This window comes from Bos mutus, chromosome X (genome assembly GCF_027580195.1).
Source record: "Bos mutus isolate GX-2022 chromosome X, NWIPB_WYAK_1.1, whole genome shotgun sequence".
Lineage (NCBI taxonomy): Eukaryota > Metazoa > Chordata > Mammalia > Artiodactyla > Bovidae > Bos > Bos mutus.
In genome coordinates this window covers 25,094,834-25,118,030 of record NC_091646.1, presented here as the reverse complement: position 1 = coordinate 25,118,030, position 23,197 = coordinate 25,094,834, and the positions used below count along the sequence as shown (strand labels likewise).

The window sequence follows — 23,197 nt, the reverse complement described above, 5'->3', positions numbered from 1 at the left end:
CTTTCTTGTGGTAGTGACCTCAATATTATAAGAATAATATAATACACTGGATGTATTAGCTATATAATTCAAAATACTGAAGGTATATATTTAGAAATAAATTTATTCTATGTATGAAATATAGCATTAAACCAAATCAAATTTTACATTAGAATTACTAAATATTAAGATTAATATACTAGAAGACAAATAGCTTTTAAGTGAACTCCTAATGTGTGAATATGGATTCATAAAAAAAGACAAAACCAGGAAATTTACACGTTTTATTAAAAGAACAAAAAATAAACAACATGGAAATAGCATACTAAAATGAATCGCATAATGCACACTTCTAAACACAAACAAGCAGTATAGCACTATAACTTGGAAAAACAAAAACAAGAAAATCAAAGCATCTGACTTACTGATAGCAGTTGAGGAAATGAGCTATTGCATTTTGGAGGCAAAATATTATGGGAACAGTCTATACTTATTAAATATTATGACCATTATTTAAATCTATAATTGTTGCACAGGGTTAATAATTTTATATTGTATGTAAATTGGCATTTTTCTGTCCAAAATATGTGCTTCCATTTTCTACATTATACCGGACTGCTGTTATATGAATGCATAGTTAGCATCTTACAAAAGAATATATTTAGGAGCATCTTTTAAAAGTCTTATTTAAATTATTGTAATTTTGGTGCATGTAACGAATGGTTCATTTTCTAATAATTAATGCAACTACAGTAATACAAGAAAATTGATTTTGACAATGGCAACCCTCAAATCCAATGATATAATAGTCATAATAATTCTCTCAACTGCTAGAGACAAAAGACACAGCAACAAAATAATTTGGTTTCCATCATTAACAAATAGCATCTGTATACAGAAATAAAGCTTTGTAATCATGCAGTTCTATGACAGATAAATGCTTAGGTTGTGTGTGGGGAAAGAGGACTGCTTAAAGTTGGGTTATTTTATAGAGGTTTTTTCTTAAAACAACTAAAGTAATACGATGCAGCTTGATTTATTTCACAGTGATACATTTCCTAAGTATGCTATAATTGAGGATGGTTAAAGAGAAAATGCCTCTGGGATAATCCTGCTTTGGGGTGTTGATGGGTAGTTCTCTTCCAGGGAAGAAGTGTAGCGGGTGGAAACTGAATTAACGAAACTAAATCCTTTTCTGGGTTTAACAGAGGTCCTTTTATCCTCTAATTTTACTTACTCAAAAGACAGCACTGTGTTTAAGCTCCAAAGAATGTGACCCGGTGGCTGTCAGTACGTACAACATGCCATCAGTGAACTGATTATCTTTTGTGATGCTTCTAGGTTCACTCTTACTATTTTATAGTTGATTCTGCCTAACTTAAAATCTTACTATATTTCTATTGACCTTATGAAAATATATCCGTGTGGCTTATATTTTCACAAGGAAATATTAACACAAGAACATGGGTTAAGCTGGGAAAATACGTTGGTGGTAACTACAAAATGAATGAATGCTTACATTTTACATCAATGGAAATGCTGATCAGATGGTCAGGCTGTTAGCTGTAAGTGATCATGGATTGAAGTGGGGGGTGGGGGGGAACAAATTTCTGACCAACTGGCCCTGAGCTATTGGACAACTGTAAGGCTTGGATTGCTTTCTGGCTTTGGCTTATTTTCATGTCTCTGTAAGTGAGAACTATCAAGATCAGTAACAATACTAACACCAACTCTGTCAACCCCAAGATGGGCTCCTTTTCCAGGGCAAGGGCAACGGGTCTCAAGATGGGAAGGACTCAAAGTCTGTATGATGATCTATCCTTAAACCTTTCTAATCTTGACCTTTTTCTAAGCCTCATTGCCTGGAGGCAACAAAAAGATAAATGGTGATTTGTAGGTGACGCGGGAGCTGAAAGAGATGGTCTGACATTCTTTTCTAGCTCCAGTGTATTAATATGTAAGATTTTGGCTGGTTCTCTTCTGTTTCATTAAAAGAGTAGGAGGCTGAAGTGGCACAGTGAAGTACTGTCTAATCTGCTAAAGCTAAGTCAGAAAATAGCTTCCACTGAACAGGTATAAAGTAAATATAAAATTGTGTCAGGAACATTTTTTTCCCTTTGTTGGAGGGGATCAAATGCTCTGTGCTGGCCATACTTAACTGTTAAATTATATCTTTCAATAGTTGCCAATTTGGTTTTGGCTTCTGGATCTTGAAGGGGAAATAGTGGCCGGGGTTAACAATTTGATTGTCACATAAATATATATTAATTGATGTAACCGATATATCTCAATTGATCATTTTCTGTGAAAGATGAAATCTAATTGGATCAGAATGGGAATATCCATCTTGCAGCTTACAAGGTACTTCACTGCTTGTAACCATTGAAAAAAGACCTTAGCACCACAAACCTGCCTGGGGTTGTGTGTGTGCATTTGAGGATTAATTCACAAAACAATCTTTGCTAGCGATCTTGCTAAAAGGTGAAGTACATGAACTTTTGTTTAGTGCCACTGGCTGAAGCTGACCTGTTACCTGCCACCAGTCTTGTCTTATGGTGAGCCGTAGCAAACTAGAAAGCCTCCACAACAGGAAAGCAACATCATGCTTTAGTTAAGTCTTGTAGGAAAGAAAAAACACCTTCTTCTCAAAGTCTTAGAAATAACTCTCTCTTACTAACTTTTCCACTATTATCACAGACTTCTTATATTAAAAAAAAAAAACTCCAAGGGTCACTTTCATGAACTATGTACATAAGTGCAAAAAAGGTGTGTCTCACACGTTCGCACCCTAACTGAGACCATCAGTTAACTGCAGCATATGTCTCTTCAACACTGTTATGGGGTCATTCCACAGTATCTGTATGAATGAGTTCACCAACGTGAATGAATGTAATCTGCGCTTTTGTCATTCTTTAACCCTCCTTTGGATAGATTTGAGTAAGAAAATTTTTGTAGCTACAGCTATGCCACTTGAGTAATTTTGAATAAGGTCATAAAAAGAGATCAGGACGTATTATGAATACAATTGTGTCTAAATACTGTGGAATAACCCTATCCACACAACAAATTCTATCAGCTCTAAAGCCTGATCTAGAATCCACATGTTGTAAACTTTTTGCTCAAAAAGTCACAGAAGGACGCAAATTCAGTTTTCACAGGGAACTTTGGGATTAAAAAGAAAAATCAACCATATCTATATCTGCGCTTTGAGTTGTATCTGCTACATGCTACACTGTCAAAAAAGCCACAGTTTTACAAGTAAAATTTTCACACACACAAAAATGTCTAAAGGTAGCCATGTTGTAGGTTTGTTGCTGAAGCAACAACTAAATATAATTAGTTAAAAATTATTATTTGTATATAAAGTTAACTTTGTTCTTAAATTGTGAACTGTAAGAAATAGTCATGAACTAGACTCTACACCTTGCTTCAGTGTCAGTTGAAGATCTATCTAGGCGGGTTGAATACACGTAGTAAAATCTTAAAATTTTCTCTAACTCTCCTTCAAGATTAAATTCGTGAACTACTTAAAGATATGAAAAAGGAACAAAATAAAACCTTTAAAAACAAGAAAAAGGAAAACATGGCACCGATTAGTGAGTTGGTGCTCAGAACCTTATTTGTAATTATATTTACAGTTGGATTAGGTGCTATCAGTTAAACTTGCAAAAAAAAGTTGTGATACTCTGTTACCTAGTGTTTATTCTATTGCCTTTGCCAGGCACTGATAAAATAAAAAGTGAGGCCACCATCTTCCTAAATCTAGTCAACAGAATTGGGAAATCATATGTACCTATTTCTATTTAAACATGTGTGAAATGCAGAAGGGATTCAAAGAAAGAAGATTCCAGTTTCTATTCATTCTGTGCATCACAGCCTACCCTACAGACTGAAATAACCTGAAAACCTATGGCTGCATTTCATCTAAGAGCATCCTCATAAACTCTCTAAAGGAGTAGCGAAAGGCTGAAATAACGTTCCAAGTAGCACATGGGCCTTCCCTATACGTTATTTAACAAAATTTAATGCCAATGTTGTCCTTAATTGGACCTCACTGTGCTTCTTGGTCGTATCATGAAAAAGAGATTCATGCTGTAATGATTCATTTTTATTTGGTTCCTGCTGATGGCAGGGAGGAGGTACTTGCTTTGCCCAAATTGGAAAGCTGGTGAGCTGAGGCTGCCCATTAGTGAACACAGCCTAGTGGTATAGGACAACACTTACGGCAAGATCAAAGTGCTTCAGTGTGTTCAGGAATGGATGGAGAAGATTGATGGAGTAGGCAGAAGATGGCTTTACACATTGCAATTAACTACAAATTAAAGACTCTAGACAAGTGAAATGAAATGCAACAGCTAGCTGAGGAATCATGCTCCAACTGCAAAAGCAAATACTATACTTTACATAGCGATTTTATGAATCCATTTAAATGTAATTGTAATCCCTCTTTAAAACGTACGTATGTTACGGTCACATAGTGCTTTTGGAAATTTGACATTACTAAAACCTTCTTAAACATTTAGATTATTTTCCAAGTTGCAGCACAGTTGTGTATTTTTGAAAGAGACTGAGAGAAGGGGACAAAAAGAATAATTTTGGATAAATAAAAAAGAGGCCCTTGTAAACTACAAAGCTTATAAAATGTTAACTAAGAATCACAAGTGATTAGAATTTTACATATATACACTTAATCTACTAATTGTCGTTTAGAGTCACTGATTAGTTTTGTGACTTCTCTTTTTCACCAGAACTTTATAGTCTATGACTTGTCTTTTCTTGAATAAAGATCATTTGAATAAGTCATTGCACAACTAAAGAGTGCTATCTTAATATTGCATTTTTGTCAAAATTCTTTCACATCAGAACCTTAGTGATTTGAGTTTTCTTTCTCTAAATTCACTCACAAAGCAACTTTTACAATGCCAACAATATAAAAAAACTGTGGCACCAAAAATACCACTACCCTGAATAACTCTCACTGAACCTCTTACTCAAAAACACATCACTATTCATGTCTTCCAGTGCTTAAGGCAACACGCAAACAGCTGTACTCTAGGTTTATTGTTCATGTACATCCTTGTCAGAAGTTTAAAAAATGAGACAGTATGCTGTATCAAAACGTCAAATGACCCAAAAAACTTTGTATCACACTGAAGATGTCTCTGTCTCTTTTAAGGAATACATCTAGAGTATACATCCTTCCTTGATCAAATCTGCCCTTCTGGAGAGGCCCGAGGACAGGTTTTATAAAACTCAGCTCCAAACACAAGTAACATTGCTAGAGTGCAGAGTCAAGATTTTGGGAAATAGAAATTAAGTGGTTCAAAGGACCAGTAGGTAAAATTCAACACGCCTCCTATTCTCTAACTCCAGACAATGCTGTTAGCAGATGACAATGGTGTAATACAAGCAAGGTCACTTAGAAATCACTGATGATCACAATTCAAATTGGTAATTAAGATCAACAGGATATGAGCCACTGAAGAGCTAATTTTGCTCTTTTGTATTCTGAGCCAAATTGATCTGCTTGGGGCTGGAGTCTCAAATGTTCTGAAGCACAGACAACATGAAATGGAGGAACAACCGGGGTCTGGAGATATTTCTGGGTCCAACTTCTACCAAGTAGCTAGGCAGTCCTGGACAAGTCACATGCCCTGGTGGTGAAAAGGTTTCTGCCAGTTCCATTGGTCTGTGCTTCAAATACTACTGGCTGGCTTGAGGTATCCAAAACCTGATTTTCCCTTGGCTTGTCATTTTCATGAAGGAGAATAGTAAACTTGGGACATACAACAAATTTGATGACTTTATACTTTCCAGTGAGGGAACATATATTTACTAGAAAATACTAAATCTATCTAAACCGATGCAAATTATCACGTGGTTCTACCACTGATCAATAATAGTAACTTTAATAACTGAGTGGGGTGGAGGAGGTATGTGACATACCATAGGAATTAATTACTCTTCTACTTGGCTATTCAATTATTTCAAAAGTATTAGTAGTGTGAATTCAGGTCAGTTCTGTGGAGTGCAGCCACTCCATTTCACCTAAAGGGTGTTACAAACTCTTACAATTTTCAAAACATATAAAAAAAGAAATCCAAAGAAACAAAAAAGAGGCTTGGTTGTGATATGAGAGATTCTGTTGCTAATAAAGTTTGGGAAGGCGAAAATGTATTAATAACATATATCCCAGGTGCTTGCTCCTTCACTGAAATGTTTTAACAAAATGGAAAACTCAGTTGAACTGAAACTAAAGACAACTGTGGCCATCCTTTCAAGAAAGTTTAAATGAATCGAAGAGTAATTTCAAGTGGCTCCCTCTCTCCCCAGCCCCGCCATTTCTCCAAGCCTATACTCAAAGTCTCCAACTGTGATCAACAGAAAAGACTGTCCATTTGGGGAGGAAAGGCCTCACTTGGAACCAATTTTCCTTCACCCTGACTGACTTTTCCAGATTGCATCTTCCTTGTTATTCAAAGAGTAGTGTAAAGAGCATGAGCCATTTCCACTTGGAAAATGGCACTTGTATCAAAGGTTACATTGCAATGGTTTTTACACACTTCCTCCAAAATGTAAAAACTATCTCCACGCCCCCCCTCTCTGTTTAATTTATAACCTGTAATTAAAATACCTTTAAGTTTCCAAGAACCACTTTTTCAGCTGAAGATTACAAATCGCTCAGTTTTAGACACTCAGCCTAGAAGACAGGATTCTTGAGCCACAAAAACTGTAATGGGCACTTTACACAATTTATAGTCTAAATGCTGAGAAAACCATTTAAAGGTAAATCCAGAATTTACCTTAAGCAGCTTTTGCAAGCTACTTAAGAAGTGAAATTCAGGTTAATGTTTTAAGACGTTCCTGGCTATTTTCAGGTAATTTTCCTCTCTCACAAAAAAATCTAGTAACGTTGACTGTACTATACAAAGTCAGATCTACAGGTACAAATTATATACATGCATGTTTATGGACAGGTTTTAGACATACTCAAAAGAGAGGCCTTTTAAATGTCTGCCTCAAGAAACCTACAGAAATATTCTAAAGAGAGAGCATATCAATATTAACCTGTCATGTTTTTCAAGCACGTGTGTTTCTGTTTCCCATTGATAACATTTTAGTTAAAATCAAACATCACACATTACAGTAAAACACTATATACTATGTAAAAACCTAACAACACACAACAATCCAATATGATACAATAATGAGGAAAATGGTACTGGACATACGTGTTACATTCTGAATCAGCCCAATAGACTACTGTGTAAACAAACTGGTAAGGTTAACACTTCAAAACAGAGGAATATTTATCCACCAAGAATGCACAATAAGCCAACAGTCCACTGTAGAGATTCACTCAGCATAACAGTTACTGGAAAATCACAGAGAAACACGTGATAAATTACAAAATGTTATGCTGTTTTACATAGTAATTCAAATAAGATAGATGGTAGTTATTTGTTTTCCATTTGTGTTTTAACATCTCCTTTGTTTAATGCTTTATTTTTTCTCTGAATGTGTTGGTTGGCATGTTTGTTTTAATATATTGACTGCACCACGCTTATTGTTGTGTTGGTAGAAGAGGACATACGTGAATGAATATAGAAAGGCCATGTGGAGGTCCTCACGGAGAGATTCTGGTAATCTGTAACTCTGTTGTTCAGAATTTCAACTGAAATGGAAAAAAAAGAGTGAGAAATATTGGATGGTTATAGAGGTAGGAGTCAGGATATTTGGTTTTTGTTCTAGTTCTGTGTGTGAACCATATGCCAAGATATTCCCCATCCTGAATTTCATAGTCTACATCTGTGAAAACTGAACTGTTGGGAATGTTTACTAAGGAGTCACATACCATGACAGTCCATGGTTCTCGCTGAATGCCAATGTAGACAGTTGCCCTTAAGTTATCAGAGAAGCACTCAACTGTTTCAGGTATTATCTGCACAATGCCAAAACTTTTTGATGAACATCCACCCATCCATTCACTTCCTCCAACAAGCATATATTGAGAAAATATATTTGATTCCATTTTGAAATATGCAAGTATTAAACAAACTTTTATTTGATCTGAATGTTTTGGACCTACACATGAATGGCCTAAGTGTGAATTCTGGGTACACAGTATTTTACAAGATTACATTTTTGCATTCTGGAAAAATGATCAACACGTGTTACATGTTGCAATGATTATGGTGTGCCAAATCTAACTTCTCTCACGGAATCAAGCAAAAAGGAATCACTATTCCCAAACATGTTCTGTTGGAAACTTAACTGTATTTGACCACTTTTGTTTACCTTGATGTAAAGCAGTCCATGAAAATCAGGCAAATGTTTATAAAACCTTTTATTCTCACATTTGGTACTATTCCCAAGTTGCCACTATAACAAACGATACCTCTGAAGATGACTACAATATACAGCTACTTCAGTTATTCTGTATATGCCAAGATGTCTTTTTAGAACATTCCTTATGATTAAGGGGACCTGTTTGGGTACTGTACAGTTGTCTATATGCTCTGTCCAGAACCATTAGTGTTCTGGGCCTGCATGTCCTCAGCAAGAAACAAATGCTAGTCAGCTTCTGGGGAACCAGTCCATCAAGAGATCGGCACTGTTGCCTGCTTCAACCAAGTCAGACACTCCCATGATGAAAACTTCAAGCTTTCACTGACTAATGGATGCAATTCAGAACCAGGGTATTGTTTTTTTTTTTTTAGTAACTCCCTATAATCAATTAAGATGCCTCAGAGTCTTAAGTGACTTCCAAAGTCACTCGTTCCAAGTGAAGGACTGCTCAATTTAAGTGCGTTGCTCTGGACCAGGCTCTGGACCAAGCATAGGAAATCAAAGGTGAAGGGGGGAATCTCTGAAGACAGCAACAAAAACCACAAAAAAAGGTGTCATGATTTGAATGAAAATAATGATTAAATTGCTAAATTAAGTTGCTGAAAATTGCAAACAGCTGGAGCAAATCTGCTAGACCTACATGGGGAGCGACACAAAGTGGCAGAATGTGGAGGCGCTCTTTAATTCTCAGGAGAAGTGCATTGCTTGCTATCTTTAAGACAATCATCTTCATCAAATTGTGACAAAATTACCTAGCTTTATTTCAATTGAAAAAAACAAAGCTAGAAAAATGTTAAAAGATTAAAATTCAGAAGCGATCTGTGTCTTTGGCTAACCAGTCATACCCCTTTAATAATGGGAAAACATTTAGGAATTTATAAGTTCATTGGGAAAATACAATACCAGCTGTCATTTTCATATTAAAAAATCGCATATTTGCTCTCCACAATTCAAGGTGGAAAATTTAGAATGCTTAAATTGAGCTCTAAAATGATAAGCAATGTCTATTAATGAAAATATTTACCAAACTCTTTAGCAAATGCAACTGCGTAGATAAAAGATATAACCTACAAATATTACATTAATACTTAAAGAAACTTACTGTTCTACTGGGAACTTCTACATCTGTGTAACAAACATGCTGTTATTCAGTTCATCTATTGATAATGGGGGTATCTATAGTAGTAAAAAAGATTTTAGATTAAAACAGTTTCTTGAGAGAATTCCATTTATTTTGTTCACTGCTTGGACATGGTAATCAAAAACCATAATCAATTTCATAGAAAAATTTTGACATATTAACCATATCCAGTAATAGTTAATGTTGCAAAGCACAGGTTAGAATGTGGTTTGTTTCCCCAATGAATTAATGCTCTGTGTCCTATAGGGTTATCAAACTTGTACTTAAAACAACAGTGGACTTAAAGTCTTAAATTGTGGTTACCATTTTAATAAGGTGAAATACCCATCATATTACACAATAATTATTTTAAGTATCTCCTTACAATTTCAAGACTTCCCCAAATTCATCATTTGTCTTGTGACTCTGCCTGTAAAAACCTCAAGCAAATGAAAATTAAAACATGACAAACACATCTAATGTATAAGAAGGAATTTCTGATGTAATCACTGGGTCATGATAAGCATATCTGTGCCTTGGAAAGAAATGTGTTATCTTTCTTTCCAGTAGACCTGAAGACAAAGGTGATGATAGTACTAAGCAAAAGTTCAAATGCAATAACTAGAAATGGTAGTAAAGTAAATTCTGTTCTCAACCAATGAGGAAACATTAAAAAAAATTAGTATATGCATTTGAGGATTGGTGTAGTAGCAACAACTGTATATATAATCTATTGGGTAACATCTGTAACCAATTAAAAGAGCCTATTCTGCTGATTCATCTCAGGATGTGTAGCAAAGCAGGAACATATGTCCAGAATATACAGAAAAAGAAAAATTCTAAATCTAAGAATGGCTTAAGAAAGACTAATATCTCTCACCAATCCCCAAAGCATATACTGTGCCTTATCAACACACTGTAGTTAGCTAGGTCCAAACAGGTGAAATAAATGGCCAAACCTGATTGCCTGGAGCTGTTGCAACGAAGGGAATGCTGGTAGCAGGTGGTGGTGCTGCAGACATAGTGGTGGGTGCAGCACTGTGCATCATGGGCACTTTCAGTAGGAATCATGGAAGCAACACACGAGAGGGTGGAGCAACCATGATATAAACGATGGAATGGGGCGTGGCAGGTATCGCAGCAACAAGCCATGTGACATCATCATGATGAATACGCCAGGGTGCAACATGCAATCACAGTCAGTGCAAAGCAACACAGCATGGAAGGGGGGAAAATTTAAAAAGAGAAAAGGGGAAAGCCAATTATAGTTACCATTAAGGAAAATGGAATCATTCTCAACATTTACCAATAGTTAGTTTTTGAACAGAATCACACTGTAGTTGACTTCAAGGGCCAAATTTTCAGAAGGGGTTACAACGGGTGCCTAGGACAAATCTGTTTTTACCAAGGCTATGTCTATGAATAGCTAGTCAAGCAGAAAAGTAACTTGGTTGTGTATTCACAATGGGAGTATGGAACTGTAAATTGGTATTTGGGTTCATTAACTCATGACAGACATGAGTGCTGTCACTAGATTTGTAGGGGCAAGGGACAGTTTCATATAAATATACTTACCTGATTTGCATACAAAAAGATTATAGTTTGGTGGGTATATGGTAGAGAGCATATACAAAGAATACAGTGGACTATGTGTGCAGGTTTTATGCACATCTGTGGCAAAACCCTTGGAAACTTGGGCTACTTATGAAACTACTCAGGCTGCTTATTTATTGTTTCATAAATAGCCCAAGTTTCCAAGGGGAACTTCATAGTAAATATCCAATGAAATCTTGCCTTCACTGCAAATAGTACAGCGACAGTGACTAGCAGCAGTAACAACTTTTTTCAGGCGGATTTCTCTTTGCCTTTTCTAGTTTCTATGTCATTTTCAAAGTTTCTTGGATGCTCTTCTTTTTTTCTAACTCATTTTGCAAAGCCAACCAAGGAATTAATGTGTGAATGGCAAGTGGGCATATGTAATACTTTGCATCTACATCGATTGAATTCAGATTTTCTGAAAGTTGACAGAGAAAGTGAATGGCCTAGGGAGAGGAAAATCAACGTATGCAATGTCATAGAAACCATAAATGTACCCCAAGTGGTGATTAACAGAAACTCTGCAATAATTGCTCATGCCCATCTATCTCTACCTCTCAACACCCCTTATTGTGAAAAGTGAAGTGAAAGTGTTAGTCGTTCAGTTACGTCTGACTGTTTGTGATCCCATGGACTGTAGCCTGCCAGACTCCTCTGTCCATGGAAATTCTCTAGGCAAGAATACTGGAGTGGGTAGTCATACCCTCCCCTCCAGGGGATCTTCCCAATCCAGGGATTGAACCCGGGTCTCCTGCACTGCAGGCAGATTCTTTACCATCTGAGCCATCAGGGAAGTCCATCCCTTATTGTAGCACATGTGAGTTCTAAAAACACTCTTGTTTCCCCTTTAGGAGCACAGCAATTGCACAGGGAGCAGTACCAGTGGAGCATGCAGTTTGCATTCCTACACAAAGCTCTTAGGCAAAAGGACAAGGGAGCAGAGGCACAAAATGGGTAGATGGAGACACATTTCATGAACTTGCAAAAGTCTGTTCTCCTAATCATATGCATATAATGCTTCTGTTAGTATCAGTGGAGACGTTTTTAATTCTGACAGGGCATCACTAATAACAGTGGCCTCACCTGTCAGTGAGTGCATCTACTATGTGGCTGTCATCTTGAGGTTTTTGCTTTATCTTGATAAACCCCTTGACTCTGCATCAACTTTGGCTGACCAATGAGATGGAGGTCAAGCTGTTGCAAACTCTCGAAAAGGATAAAAGGAACTGGATTGATAGGAGATGGTGGGGTGAGGTGGGGTAATTCTTCCCTGTATGGAACAGAGCTATTTTCCCCTGGTCTGTTCCTGGTGCCTATGGAAATGACAGGAGCCGTGAACTCCCCCGGAGTTCTGAGAGGCAAACCAGTCGCTTTCCTTGTTTTCTTTCTAGGTGGCGCTAGTGGTAAAGAACCTGCCTGCCAACGCAGGTAGATGTAAGAGACATGGATTCGATCCCTGGGTGGGAAAGATCCCCTGGAAGAGGGCATGGCAACCCACTCCAGTCTTTTTGCCTGGAGAATTCCCATGGACAGAGGAGCCCGGTGGGCTACAGTCTATGGGGTCACAGAGTTGGACATGACTGAAGTGACTTAGCACACACGCATGCACAGAATGGTTTTGAGATGGCTACCATATTGGATGGGTGGCTAATTAAACGTTCTGTGTGTTACTGGTTATTAAAAATCACATACCCCCAAAGAGTCATTTTGAAATGATTTTGTGGTGCCTTGTTTCTGTGCAGATGGCACTTCATCCTAGAACACTATAGACAGCATTACAAAACACTACAGAAGGCTCTAGTTTTGCTTTTTTGCAACATCTAAATATTGAATGATTTTGATCTTTTGGGTAACCTTTTTTTGGGAGGAATGGTTTTGTTGTACTTTACAAATTATACATTTGAAGTATTTTAAATATTTTTACAATTTCTTAGTTTCTTAAAACTGCCCATTCTGGCTAGATAAGGAAATGTTTCAAGATATTTTAGCTACAATTTTTAGCGTGAAAATACAGAAATGGCAAGGTCAGTATTCAACCACAGCAGCAATGAACTAGAACTTGAGAGTGTACGACTGCTGTGATTCCACAAAAACATGTAACAGACAGCACCATATTAAAACCGAAATACTCAGAAAATTTTCAGCTATATCATCCAGTTGCTTGTTTCTTTCACAGTCACAATAAAAAACACTTTTCTTTTCAGATTAGAAAAAGTTGAGAATTTTTGTACAAAACCTACCAACACTTGAAGCGGGTGCCATGCACAGTATTGGCCCTGGACACCATGCAGAAAAGCGTGAAAAGTAAAGAAAAGAGATATTTCATTATTAAAGCTTTATTGATAGAAATAATTTTTAACTAGAATGATATTCTTAGCAATATTAATGAACCAGCACATGCATATCCAGTAATCTCCCATGCTCATAATTACGGCTTAAGACCCCAAACCCAGGTGATCAGAGTAATTCTTGGATTCTTAGGTATAAAAATGAATGTTCATTTTTTCTTTAAAGGCATTAGCTCAACTTAGTTGTATATTTATTTTGGACTAATATATCCTAAGTGCTTTTGATTATGAAAGGGAGAGTTTTAATTTATTACATATATGATTTTCAAAGTATGCACCAAGACCTGGCAGCTGGTGCCAGGAAGTTCTACTTAGGGCACTAATCTACTGTTATGTCCCCCCCCCCCCCACCTAGTGATCAACGGCTTGACTGTGAACATACGGCGAACAGGATTTTCATCAAGGGGGGCTCTCAACCTGACAAGGTTTTATTTTGCCATAAATTAAGGGGAAAGGGATTCTTCTGACAGTTTTGCTTATAAATCTAGAGTTTTAAATTAGCCAAATCCAGGTCAAAAAAGGCTAAAAATTGTGTTTTTAAATGGTATCATGAAGAACTATTATGGTTAGTAACTAGACAGAAGTTAAGATTTTTATGGCTTCTTTCAAAATTAATTAACTGATTAATATATCAGTGAATCAATGGGTTTCTTTAAGTCCAGGCATATAATACTATTATATGATGTTTATTTTAAAAGACTATGGCTTAAATTTTTCAATTTTGTACAAAACTGTTATACTAGTAAATATAGTTGAATATAGGAGGTAATAGAATACGCTGCAAAGTATTAGGAAAATGTGATAAACTTCCATATATTTTATATTAACTGATTTAAGAGTAGAGGCTAAAACTCCCTGTTTTATATTGTATTATATAAATACACACTGTATTATACTGTATATATATATTGTGTGTGTATATATATATATACACACACTGTATTATTCTGTAATCTAAATTTAAAGGTAGTTTTATTATAGCTATCTTTGGCATATCAAAGACATACAGACTACCTATTTTTGCAATGCTGAAGCTCAGAAACTTTTTTGAGATCAGACCATTGCCTTTGAAAGTGATACCTAAGAGTCAAAGAATTAGTTTAAGACTGAAACAAGTGAATCAAACATGAAAAGCAAAAATTAAGAAATGCTCAAAAGAAAAATGCTGACAGCATTTCCTAGTTTGATTTCAAAACCATTAATTTTCAGGAATCACAGGAAAACAGTTGGTTCTGTATACAAACAGACTGAGCATAACTGCGTTGTTTTATTTCTAATCAAAATACCCATTGACCATTTCTTTGAAAGCTGGTGTAAAGTGTATTCACTCACAACACCACTCAACTTACAGGGCCCAGCCCCATTCTCACCTGTAGGAATGAACTGCGGCTGCGGCTGCGGCTGCGGCATCGGCACGTTAGGCAGAGCCTGTTGGCGGTGGAACACATTGGGATTAAAGACTGGTGGGGCACAACTGACCTTTTCAAGTGCCGATCTCTTTGGTATCAGTTGCAGTGTACCAGGCTGTAGGCCCTGTGAGGGAAGGATAGATTAATAAGTAATACCAAGGAAAGTAAAATATGTACTCAGACCAAGCAAGCAGCAGTTAAATAAAGTCTGGCCTGGGCACCCTTTGCGAGGGTCACCATTGAGCAAGGTAACCAACTAAAGAGATGAAGTCGTTCACTATATGACTACATACTCAGTCCAAAATAGAAAATGAACATATCGGGGGTGGAAGAAGTTTTTCAGCTTCACTAATTTAGACAAATGAGTGAAGTTGAAAAGGACTTCATCAGGTGGGCAAGATGTGACAGGATGCTGTTGACAGCAAAGAATCATTTAAAATTAACATCGAAGGCTTCCCAGGTGGGTCAGTGGTGGAGAATCTGCCTGCCAGTGCAAGAGACACAGTTCCGATCCCTGATGCAACATGCCTGTGGAGCAACAAACCCCAGCATCACAACTACAAAGCCTGTGCTTTAGAGCCCAGGAACTGCAATTACTGGACCCTGGGCACCCTAGAGCCTGTGCTCCGCCATGACAGAAGGCACCGCAGTGAGAAGTCTGTGCACCACAACTAGAGAAAGCCCGCACGCAGCAACAAAGACCCTGTGCAACCAAAAAGAAACAAACAAAAATGAAAAATACATAAAACTGACATCTAAGCAATGCTCATCTATTCACCTATTATAATGAGATTAGCAGAAGCAACTTATTAACAGGAAAGGGATTTTTGCCAGTTAAAACTGATCTAAATCAAGGAGATAAATGGCATATAGGTGAAAAAAAACAGATGTCAGTAGATCTGAGTCTGATTCTGTAGCTCCAAAATTCAATTTATACAAGGATTTCAGGTCCAAACCCTATAACTGTATATTTCCCAACTAATGTGTAAGGAAAAAGCAAATGAATGAATCGCCTGCACCATCCACCTCACCTAGAAACCATAGTTAGCAAAATGTACGCAATTCTCATTTATTTAGAGACCCGCCGGGCATTTCGGTATGTACCATTTGCTTTGTTAAGACCTTGTAAGGTTGAATTTAAGGTAAGAGGTTTTACTCTTACTGTGTTAAAATCTTCCTTTCATGTCTACAATTCTTTAAAATCCTACTGTGCTTATAATATTCAGTCAAACTTGCCCCTGGATCAGATTCACTAGAGAAATTGGACCTGACATTTTTCCCTCTACTAACTGCAGAGTACTTTAAAAACATGTCCTGCCGACAACTGGGTATGCTCTAAATTCTTAAGGAGATGGGCACATTTATGCTGAGTACCTAGCCTTCCATATGCCAAAGAGGGCATGCCATGACCTCCTTATTCCTGTGGATAGAGAAGGCCTAACAGTATCTCTATTTTTATTTGGGAACTTTATAGCACGTCTTCAAGTCTTTTATATGCATACAAGTTGCTTTCAGTGATTTCAACCTGAGCATGAACAAGAACAGAGTAAAAAAAAAAAAAAAATCTCCCTTTCAAAAAGCATTTCAACTGTGAATCCTTACAATACAGAAAGTTTAAACTTCTTCATGCAGCCCCCTTTGTTTAATCTTATCTCACACAAATTCCTATGTGGTAAATGCAACTTTTACCTTGAAGACTCTGCTCTGATGACTCAGAAAGGCATTTTATATTGATGTTCAAAAATATCAGTTGAAGGCCTATTATATAGTATATTTAACTCTACATGGAAATTTGGGACTGACATATATATCTTACCAAACACACCAAAATCATCAGAAATAGGCACATACATATGAAAGTCCCATGACTGAGCATGGGACAGATTTACCAAAGCACAGGCAAGCCATTTCTCATGCATCCCATGCATATGAGAACCTTTATTTTTAGGGAGCCAACTGTATTTCCTCTATGCCACCAACAGAAATAACTAACAATTGGAGGCTTAAATTCTGCATTGATATTCTGGATACCTTCCTATTTTCATAGCTAAAAACTCCCTCATTCAAAAGAATTTAAGACAAAAAATGTGAAGAAGTCTTTTTTTTTTTTTTTAACATTCATTCACAGATTCTGCTGTCCAGATGAAGGGAGAAAATAAGTGTGTTCTATGTTGGTGCTCAGCTCTTTCACAAAGTCGTGGGTTCAGTTATGAGAGAGCAGGGTTACTGAGAAAGAGGGACAAGTCCAACATTGGTGCGGTGGCCCCAAAGCTGTCATCTGTGAGAGAAGTCTGGAGAAATTTGGGGCATTTGGTTTAGAGAAAAGACATGAGAATCAGGTTCCTATGAAATAGGGATAGACGTTTTTTGGTAATAAAATAAGTGTATGTGCCAGTTAAAGTGAGGTAGATTTTAACTCAGTATGAGAAAACCTTCTCAATAAATAGGGATGCCTGAAAATAAATGTATCTCTCTTATGAAAAGGAAAGATCTCTGTCATGGGCTTCAGGGTCATGGAGGTGATTTTCTCCCACAGCCAGGAAAAATGAGCTTTCCTCAGAATGTTGTCCCTTATTTGGGTTATACCGTATTACATGAGGAAAGGTCCAGGATGTAAAAGAAATGGATAGCTTACAGCCTATCAAAATAATTGACAACTATGACAAACCTAAGTAATCATAATTCCTACTTTTCAGCCTATCACACAATAGTGTTATGAAAGTATTTTTTCTACCTCCTACCTTACATAGTTAAGTAGAACTAACTTTTCTCCAAAATTTACTTACTATGGCAACCCAATAGTCAGGTCTCTTCTCCCAACCATATAGAAATTCCCCCTCAAGCCTTGCCTGGCTGCTGCCTTGAAATCATCAACTTTTGGGAATCAGAACTTAATTACCAACTCATCCTCCAAGTCCTCTGTTTTTGAAAGTTACTAAGGATATTACCAGCAAAGTGCCCATCTAGGTGGCTCACAGGATATTAAGGTTAGTTGGGCTATAAAAATCACTCAAAAATAATTTACTGCTTAAGTTGTGTAATTCACTCCTTCTTAAAAAATGGGAGAAAAAGCACAGTAAGAATCATTAGGAAAGCTTTTAAATAATTACCTTTAGAAACTTTTAGTGAATTAGAATAAATAGGTTCTCTCCTTTCCAGTTTATATCCTAGAAGATTCATTTTAAGGCCCACTCATGACTATCCAAGATTGTGATTCCAGGGTATTAGACAAATTGAGGCATATATGAATCATTTATCCCCAAACAGAGAGTCGACAAGTCCTAGCCTGTTCTTACCATTGCAGTGGCAGCTGAATGGTTCATCTGGTAATGAGCTGCTTTGAGTTTGGCTTGCAAGTGCGCAGGAGGATGAAAATACTTGCATTTCTCCCGGGAGCATCGACCTTTGATATAATCCATGCAGATGGTCACAGTATTATCACTTGCCTCAATCATGGACACATCAGTAGGGTGAGCGTAGCGGCAATCATTCTCACCACGGGTACAATTACCTCGCTGAAATTCACGGCAAACCTTAAAAAAAAAAAAAATCACATTGACGCTTGGAAGGTTATCAGTTTTTATTTATTTTGCCAGTGAATGTAAGAGCAACAGTACATATTCTTTTGTCATCTATTTAGGAAAAATTTCAAAACTTGAAGGATAAAGTCAAGCCATAGTCACTATGAGACATAAACATAAACAAAATTTCTCTTCCAAGAAAGATAACAATCCATTGTCCCCAAAGGAAGTTTGTCAGCTTTCCTTACATTGAAATGAAAGTATTCTTGAAAATTAGGCTTCCCTGGTGGCTCAGCAATAAAGAATCACCTGCCAATACAGGAGACGCAGGCTTGATCCCTGGGTTGGAAAGATCCCCTGGAGTAGGAAATGGCAGCCCACTCCAGTATTCTTGCCTGGAAAATCCCATGGACAGAGGAGCCTGGTGGGCTACAGTGTATGGGGTTGCAAAAGAGTTGGATATAACTTAGCGATTAACCAACAGCAACCAATTATTGAAAACCAGTTTTTAATCCTCCACTTGATACACAGCCTAAAGTGTAATTAGCTATATTTGCAGGAGAGGATTATTTTGTTAAGGGCCAAGATATGTCTTTATCACACAACAATGTGCTTTTTACAAGCAGACGTGTGAACCATGACTAAAGGACATGTACAGATTCCAGTCCGATACATAGCCAAGCATTTGAGGAGCTGCCAATGGAGCTGACTTTGTAAGAAACTGACTAGTTATTTATTTCAACTTATGAAAAAGGACATAGTTTGAAGGACTTCCATAAATCAAAAAGCTGTTTGCAATTTTTAGTTTCCTTTTCTTAGGTATAAGGATATTTCTGATCTAGTACATCATTCATAATATGGAGAAACAGGTTTAGACTCTATGAGACTCATTTACATTCTGCATTCATAGGCAGTTAATGGGTCTTTTATTTTCAGTTTGATTATTCTAGCAAGTAGAGATCCACCAGTGAATACAGACTGTAATTCCAGACTGTAAAGCTGGAGCATGCCCACCAGACTCTCTGTGCCATAACAGAGGAGACACACAATTGGCAGCCGGGCAAACTAAGACATTGTTTGACCTACTGTACAACTGTGCACTTCATAACAGGGTAAAACTGCAGCAGTAAAACGTCTAATACTTCTCTGAGGTTATATTCCAGCAGCTTAAAACCCAGATGTACTTATTTAAAGCATTTAAGACACCAGGTTCTGGAAATGTTTATGCATAAGGCTAATATCTACCCTTATGAGTATTCATAGATTTCTACACAAATACCTCCAGTTTATCTGAACGTATCGGTTTTGGACCAACAGGCCCTGGCAGTGGCAGAGGTGGGTTTCCAGAAATCAGAACAGGTGCGTTTTGTACCAGTTCGGCGGGGACCAGGCCCATCCCAGGATGATGAGGTAAGTAAGGATTGTAAGCCATGGCAGGATTAGCTGCAATTGCAGGATTCACAGGAAAAGAATTCTGTATGTTTAAAAGAGGAAAAAAAGGTGTTAGAGGTCAATAGATTATTCCTATTATTACACAAAGAAGCAGTCTTTCAAAAAGCATAAGCCATATCAAAATTTACCACTGTATCTTCTGATTTATTTTTAGTATCATATTAATTCCCATATAAGAGTTCCTTTTAAACCAATAAATCTCTTTGAGTAACAAACTTACTGGTAAGCTGATAAACCAAGCCACATAATTTTAACAGTTATGAGTTAGGTAAATCAAATTGCACTGATGGAGTCTGTTCCAAACATGTTTTCCCTAGCACTTCCACTTTTACGTAAAAACCTTGTCACCATCGATATCATATATGTGGGCATTCTGAAGGCCCCATTCATTTCACTGTCCTCCTTTCTCTTCCTGGCAGTACTGCTTTGCTCCAAAGCTTCTGGTCCTACCATGGTTCCCACCTGCCCTACCGAACACTTGCTTTTCTTCCCAGCCCACTATCAATTATGAAGACAGGCAAAGAGGGAGGAAGAAAGGAGTGGATTTTAAAAGGTGAGAGCTTTCACAACTTCTTGCTGTCTACCTAAAAGGAGAATGGTGTGGTCATTTTTTTAAAAGAGGTCTTATTTTACAAACGAATCTGACTTGACTAGCCTTGTCTTTATCTAAGGGACCAGATAATATGCACAGTTTAAAAGAGGGCCCTAAATATCCTAAATAGGATTCCTGTTAGGCAGGGAGAGATAACAGGATTATAAGGTATATACACTAGAGTATAACTGGTAAAAGGCTTGGAAATGCAAAAGGCTATTACTGGGTTTTTAAATTTTTTACCAGTCCTGATCTCAAAGAGTGTAATATATGTATTGCCTTTATTATTATCTGTGATGAAATAATGTATCACTTTACTGTGCTGTTTTCCAGTGTGTTCCACATGGGAGCATCTTTTCTTCTCAATGTGGTGATAATTTCTTTGATAGTTCTCTTGCCTCCCCTACAGCACCCAATATACATAGTGAATGACTGATAAAATCAATGACATAATTTAAAAATAAATGTAAACGTTTTAATGAATGAATAACAAATCCTGGTTAAACGTAGTATATTTCTAATAGTGACTTTATAAGGTAGGTGCACTGTGGTACAACCGGTGATGTCTCATGTATTACTAAGAGCATGTGTTCTTGCTTTCTTTTTAATTTCTTTCACTAAAAAAAAAAAAAATCTGTTGCACTGTCAAGCTGTGCCCACATCCTGTGCTAGATCACAATAATAGGAACGGTTCTAAATGGAGGTAGAGTAGGACTCTGTAGAGTAGGAAGTGAGGGACAGTCTATATTCATGCAGCCACCCCCTAGCTGGAGTTGAAATTTTCACCAGCATAGCCTTCTCCATGAAACCCGTGTTATAAACCACATTCACCTTGGAAGGAAGGGCTTCCCCATTAGCACTCTACCTTAAGATGACTTTGTTGTTTAGTCACTAAGTTGTTTCCAAATCTTTTGTAATCACATGGACTGTAGCCCTGCCAGGCTCCTCCTGTCTATGGAATTTTTCCAGGCAAGAATACTGGAGTGGGTTGCCATTTCCTACTCCAGGGGACCTTCCCCACCCAAAGACTGAACGTGTGGCTCCTGTGTCTCCTGCACTGCAGGCGGATTCTTTACCACTGAGCCACTGGGGAAGCCTTAGATGAGTTTTGTTTACTTGCTAAGTTGTGTCCAACTCTTTGCAACACCATGGACTGTAGCCCACAGGCTCCTCTGTCCATGGAATTTTCCAGGCAAAAATACTGGAGTGGGTTATTATTTCCTTCTCCACAGTGAATTTATCATTAGCTAACTGGCAAATTAGGAACAATGGAAAGAACATGTCCTGCCCGCTTCCAAACTAGTAAGACTCATCACGGTAAGTAGAGAAGGCATGGTGGCCAAGAGTTTTAAGAGGAAAGGGGTGACACCACGTGGGAGGAAAGATGATGGGGCAGTCAGAGGAAGTGCCTTAAGGTTTGAGGACAAAAGCCAAAGGCTGACCCACCCTAACTAGCACTGTGATATAACAGGTTATAGGAACATATCATACTTCTCACAGAATGAGATACAAAGCTTCAGGAATTAACTGATGTGATATTATTTTATATAATGAGCTAAGACTTCGTCTGACAGAATGTGGTCCACTGGAGAAGGGAATGGCAAACCACTTCAGTATTCTTGGCCTTGAGAACCCCATGAACAGTATGAAAAGGCAAAATGATAGGATACTGAAAGAGGAACTCCCCAGGTGGGTAGGTGCCCAATATGCTACTGGAGATCAATGGAGAAATAACACAAGAAAGAATGAAGAGATGGAACCAAAGCAAAAACAACACCCAGTTGTGGATGTGACTGTTGATAGAAGCAAGGTCTGATGCTATAAAGAGTAATATTGCATAGGAACCTGGAATGTCAGGTCCATGAATCAAGGCAAATTGGAAGTGGTCAAGCAGGAGATGGCAAGAGTGAACGTCGACATTCTAGGAATCAGTGAACTAAAACGGACTGGAATGGGTGAATTTAAGTCAGATGACCATTATATCTACTACTGTGGGCAGGAATCCCTTAGAAGAAATGGAGTAGCCATCATAGTCAACAAAAGAGTCCAAAATTCAGTACTTGGATGCAATCTCAAAAACGACAGAATGATATCTGTTCGTTTCCAAGGCAAACCACTCAGTATCACAGTGATCCAAGCCTATGTCCCGACCAGTAACGCTGAAGAAGTTGAAGTTGAACAGTTCTATGAAGACCTACAAGACCTTTTAGAAAGATGTCCTTTTCATTATACGGGACTGGAATGCAAAAGTAGGAAGTCAAGAAACATCCAGAGTAACAGGCAAATGGGGCAAAGGCTAATAGGGTTCTGCCAAGAGAACACACTGGTCATAGCAAATACACTCTTCCAACAACACAAGAGAAGACTCTACACATGGACATCACCAGATGGTCAACACTGAAATCAGACTGATTATAATCTTTGTAGCCAAAGATGGAGAAGCTCTATACAGTCAGCAAAAACTACTGTGGTCATGAACTCCTTATTGCCAAATTCAGACTTAAATTGAAGAAAGTAGGGAGAATCAGTAGACCATTCAGGTATGACCTAAATCAAATCCCTTATGATTATACAGTGGAAGTGAGAAATAGATTTAAGGGCCTAGATCTGATAGATAGAGTGCCTGCTGAACTATGGAATGAGGTTCGTGACATTGTACAGGAGACAGGGATCAAGACCATCCCCATGGAAAAGAAATGCAAAAAAGCAAAATGGCTGTCTGAGGAGGCCTTACAAATAGCTTTGAAAAGAAGAGTAGCGAACAGCAAAGGAGAAAAGGAAAGATATAACCATCTGAATGCAGAGTTCCAAAGGATAGCAAGAAGAGATAA

The 23,197-nt window shown here is 37.6% G+C and overlaps 1 protein-coding gene across 12 annotated transcripts in view; it reads right to left on the bottom strand.

Moving 5' to 3' along the window:
- Nucleotides 1–249: 249 nt before the first annotated feature.
- The window catches only part of MBNL3 (muscleblind like splicing regulator 3), a 120,857-nt gene continuing 97,909 nt past the window's right edge, over nt 250–23,197 (bottom strand). For 5 of the 12 annotated variants that reach the window (XM_070366664.1, XM_070366665.1, XM_070366662.1 and 2 more), the window contains 7 exons: nt 19,602–19,796; nt 18,098–18,334; nt 14,763–14,925; nt 13,285–13,320; nt 10,408–10,502; nt 9,431–9,504; nt 7,514–7,654 (listed from right to left, as the gene is read on the bottom strand). In XM_070366664.1, the coding sequence (XP_070222765.1) occupies nt 9,448–9,504; nt 10,408–10,502; nt 13,285–13,320; nt 14,763–14,925; nt 18,098–18,334; nt 19,602–19,796 (783 nt within the window). In that variant the 3' untranslated portion in view covers nt 7,514–7,654; nt 9,431–9,447. Of the gene's footprint in view, nt 7,655–9,430; nt 9,505–10,407; nt 10,503–13,284; nt 13,321–14,762; nt 14,926–18,097; nt 18,335–19,601; nt 19,797–23,197 lie in introns of all 12 variants that reach the window. The other 7 variants (XM_005893399.2, XM_070366667.1, XM_070366670.1 and 4 more) reach the window with 7 other exon arrangements.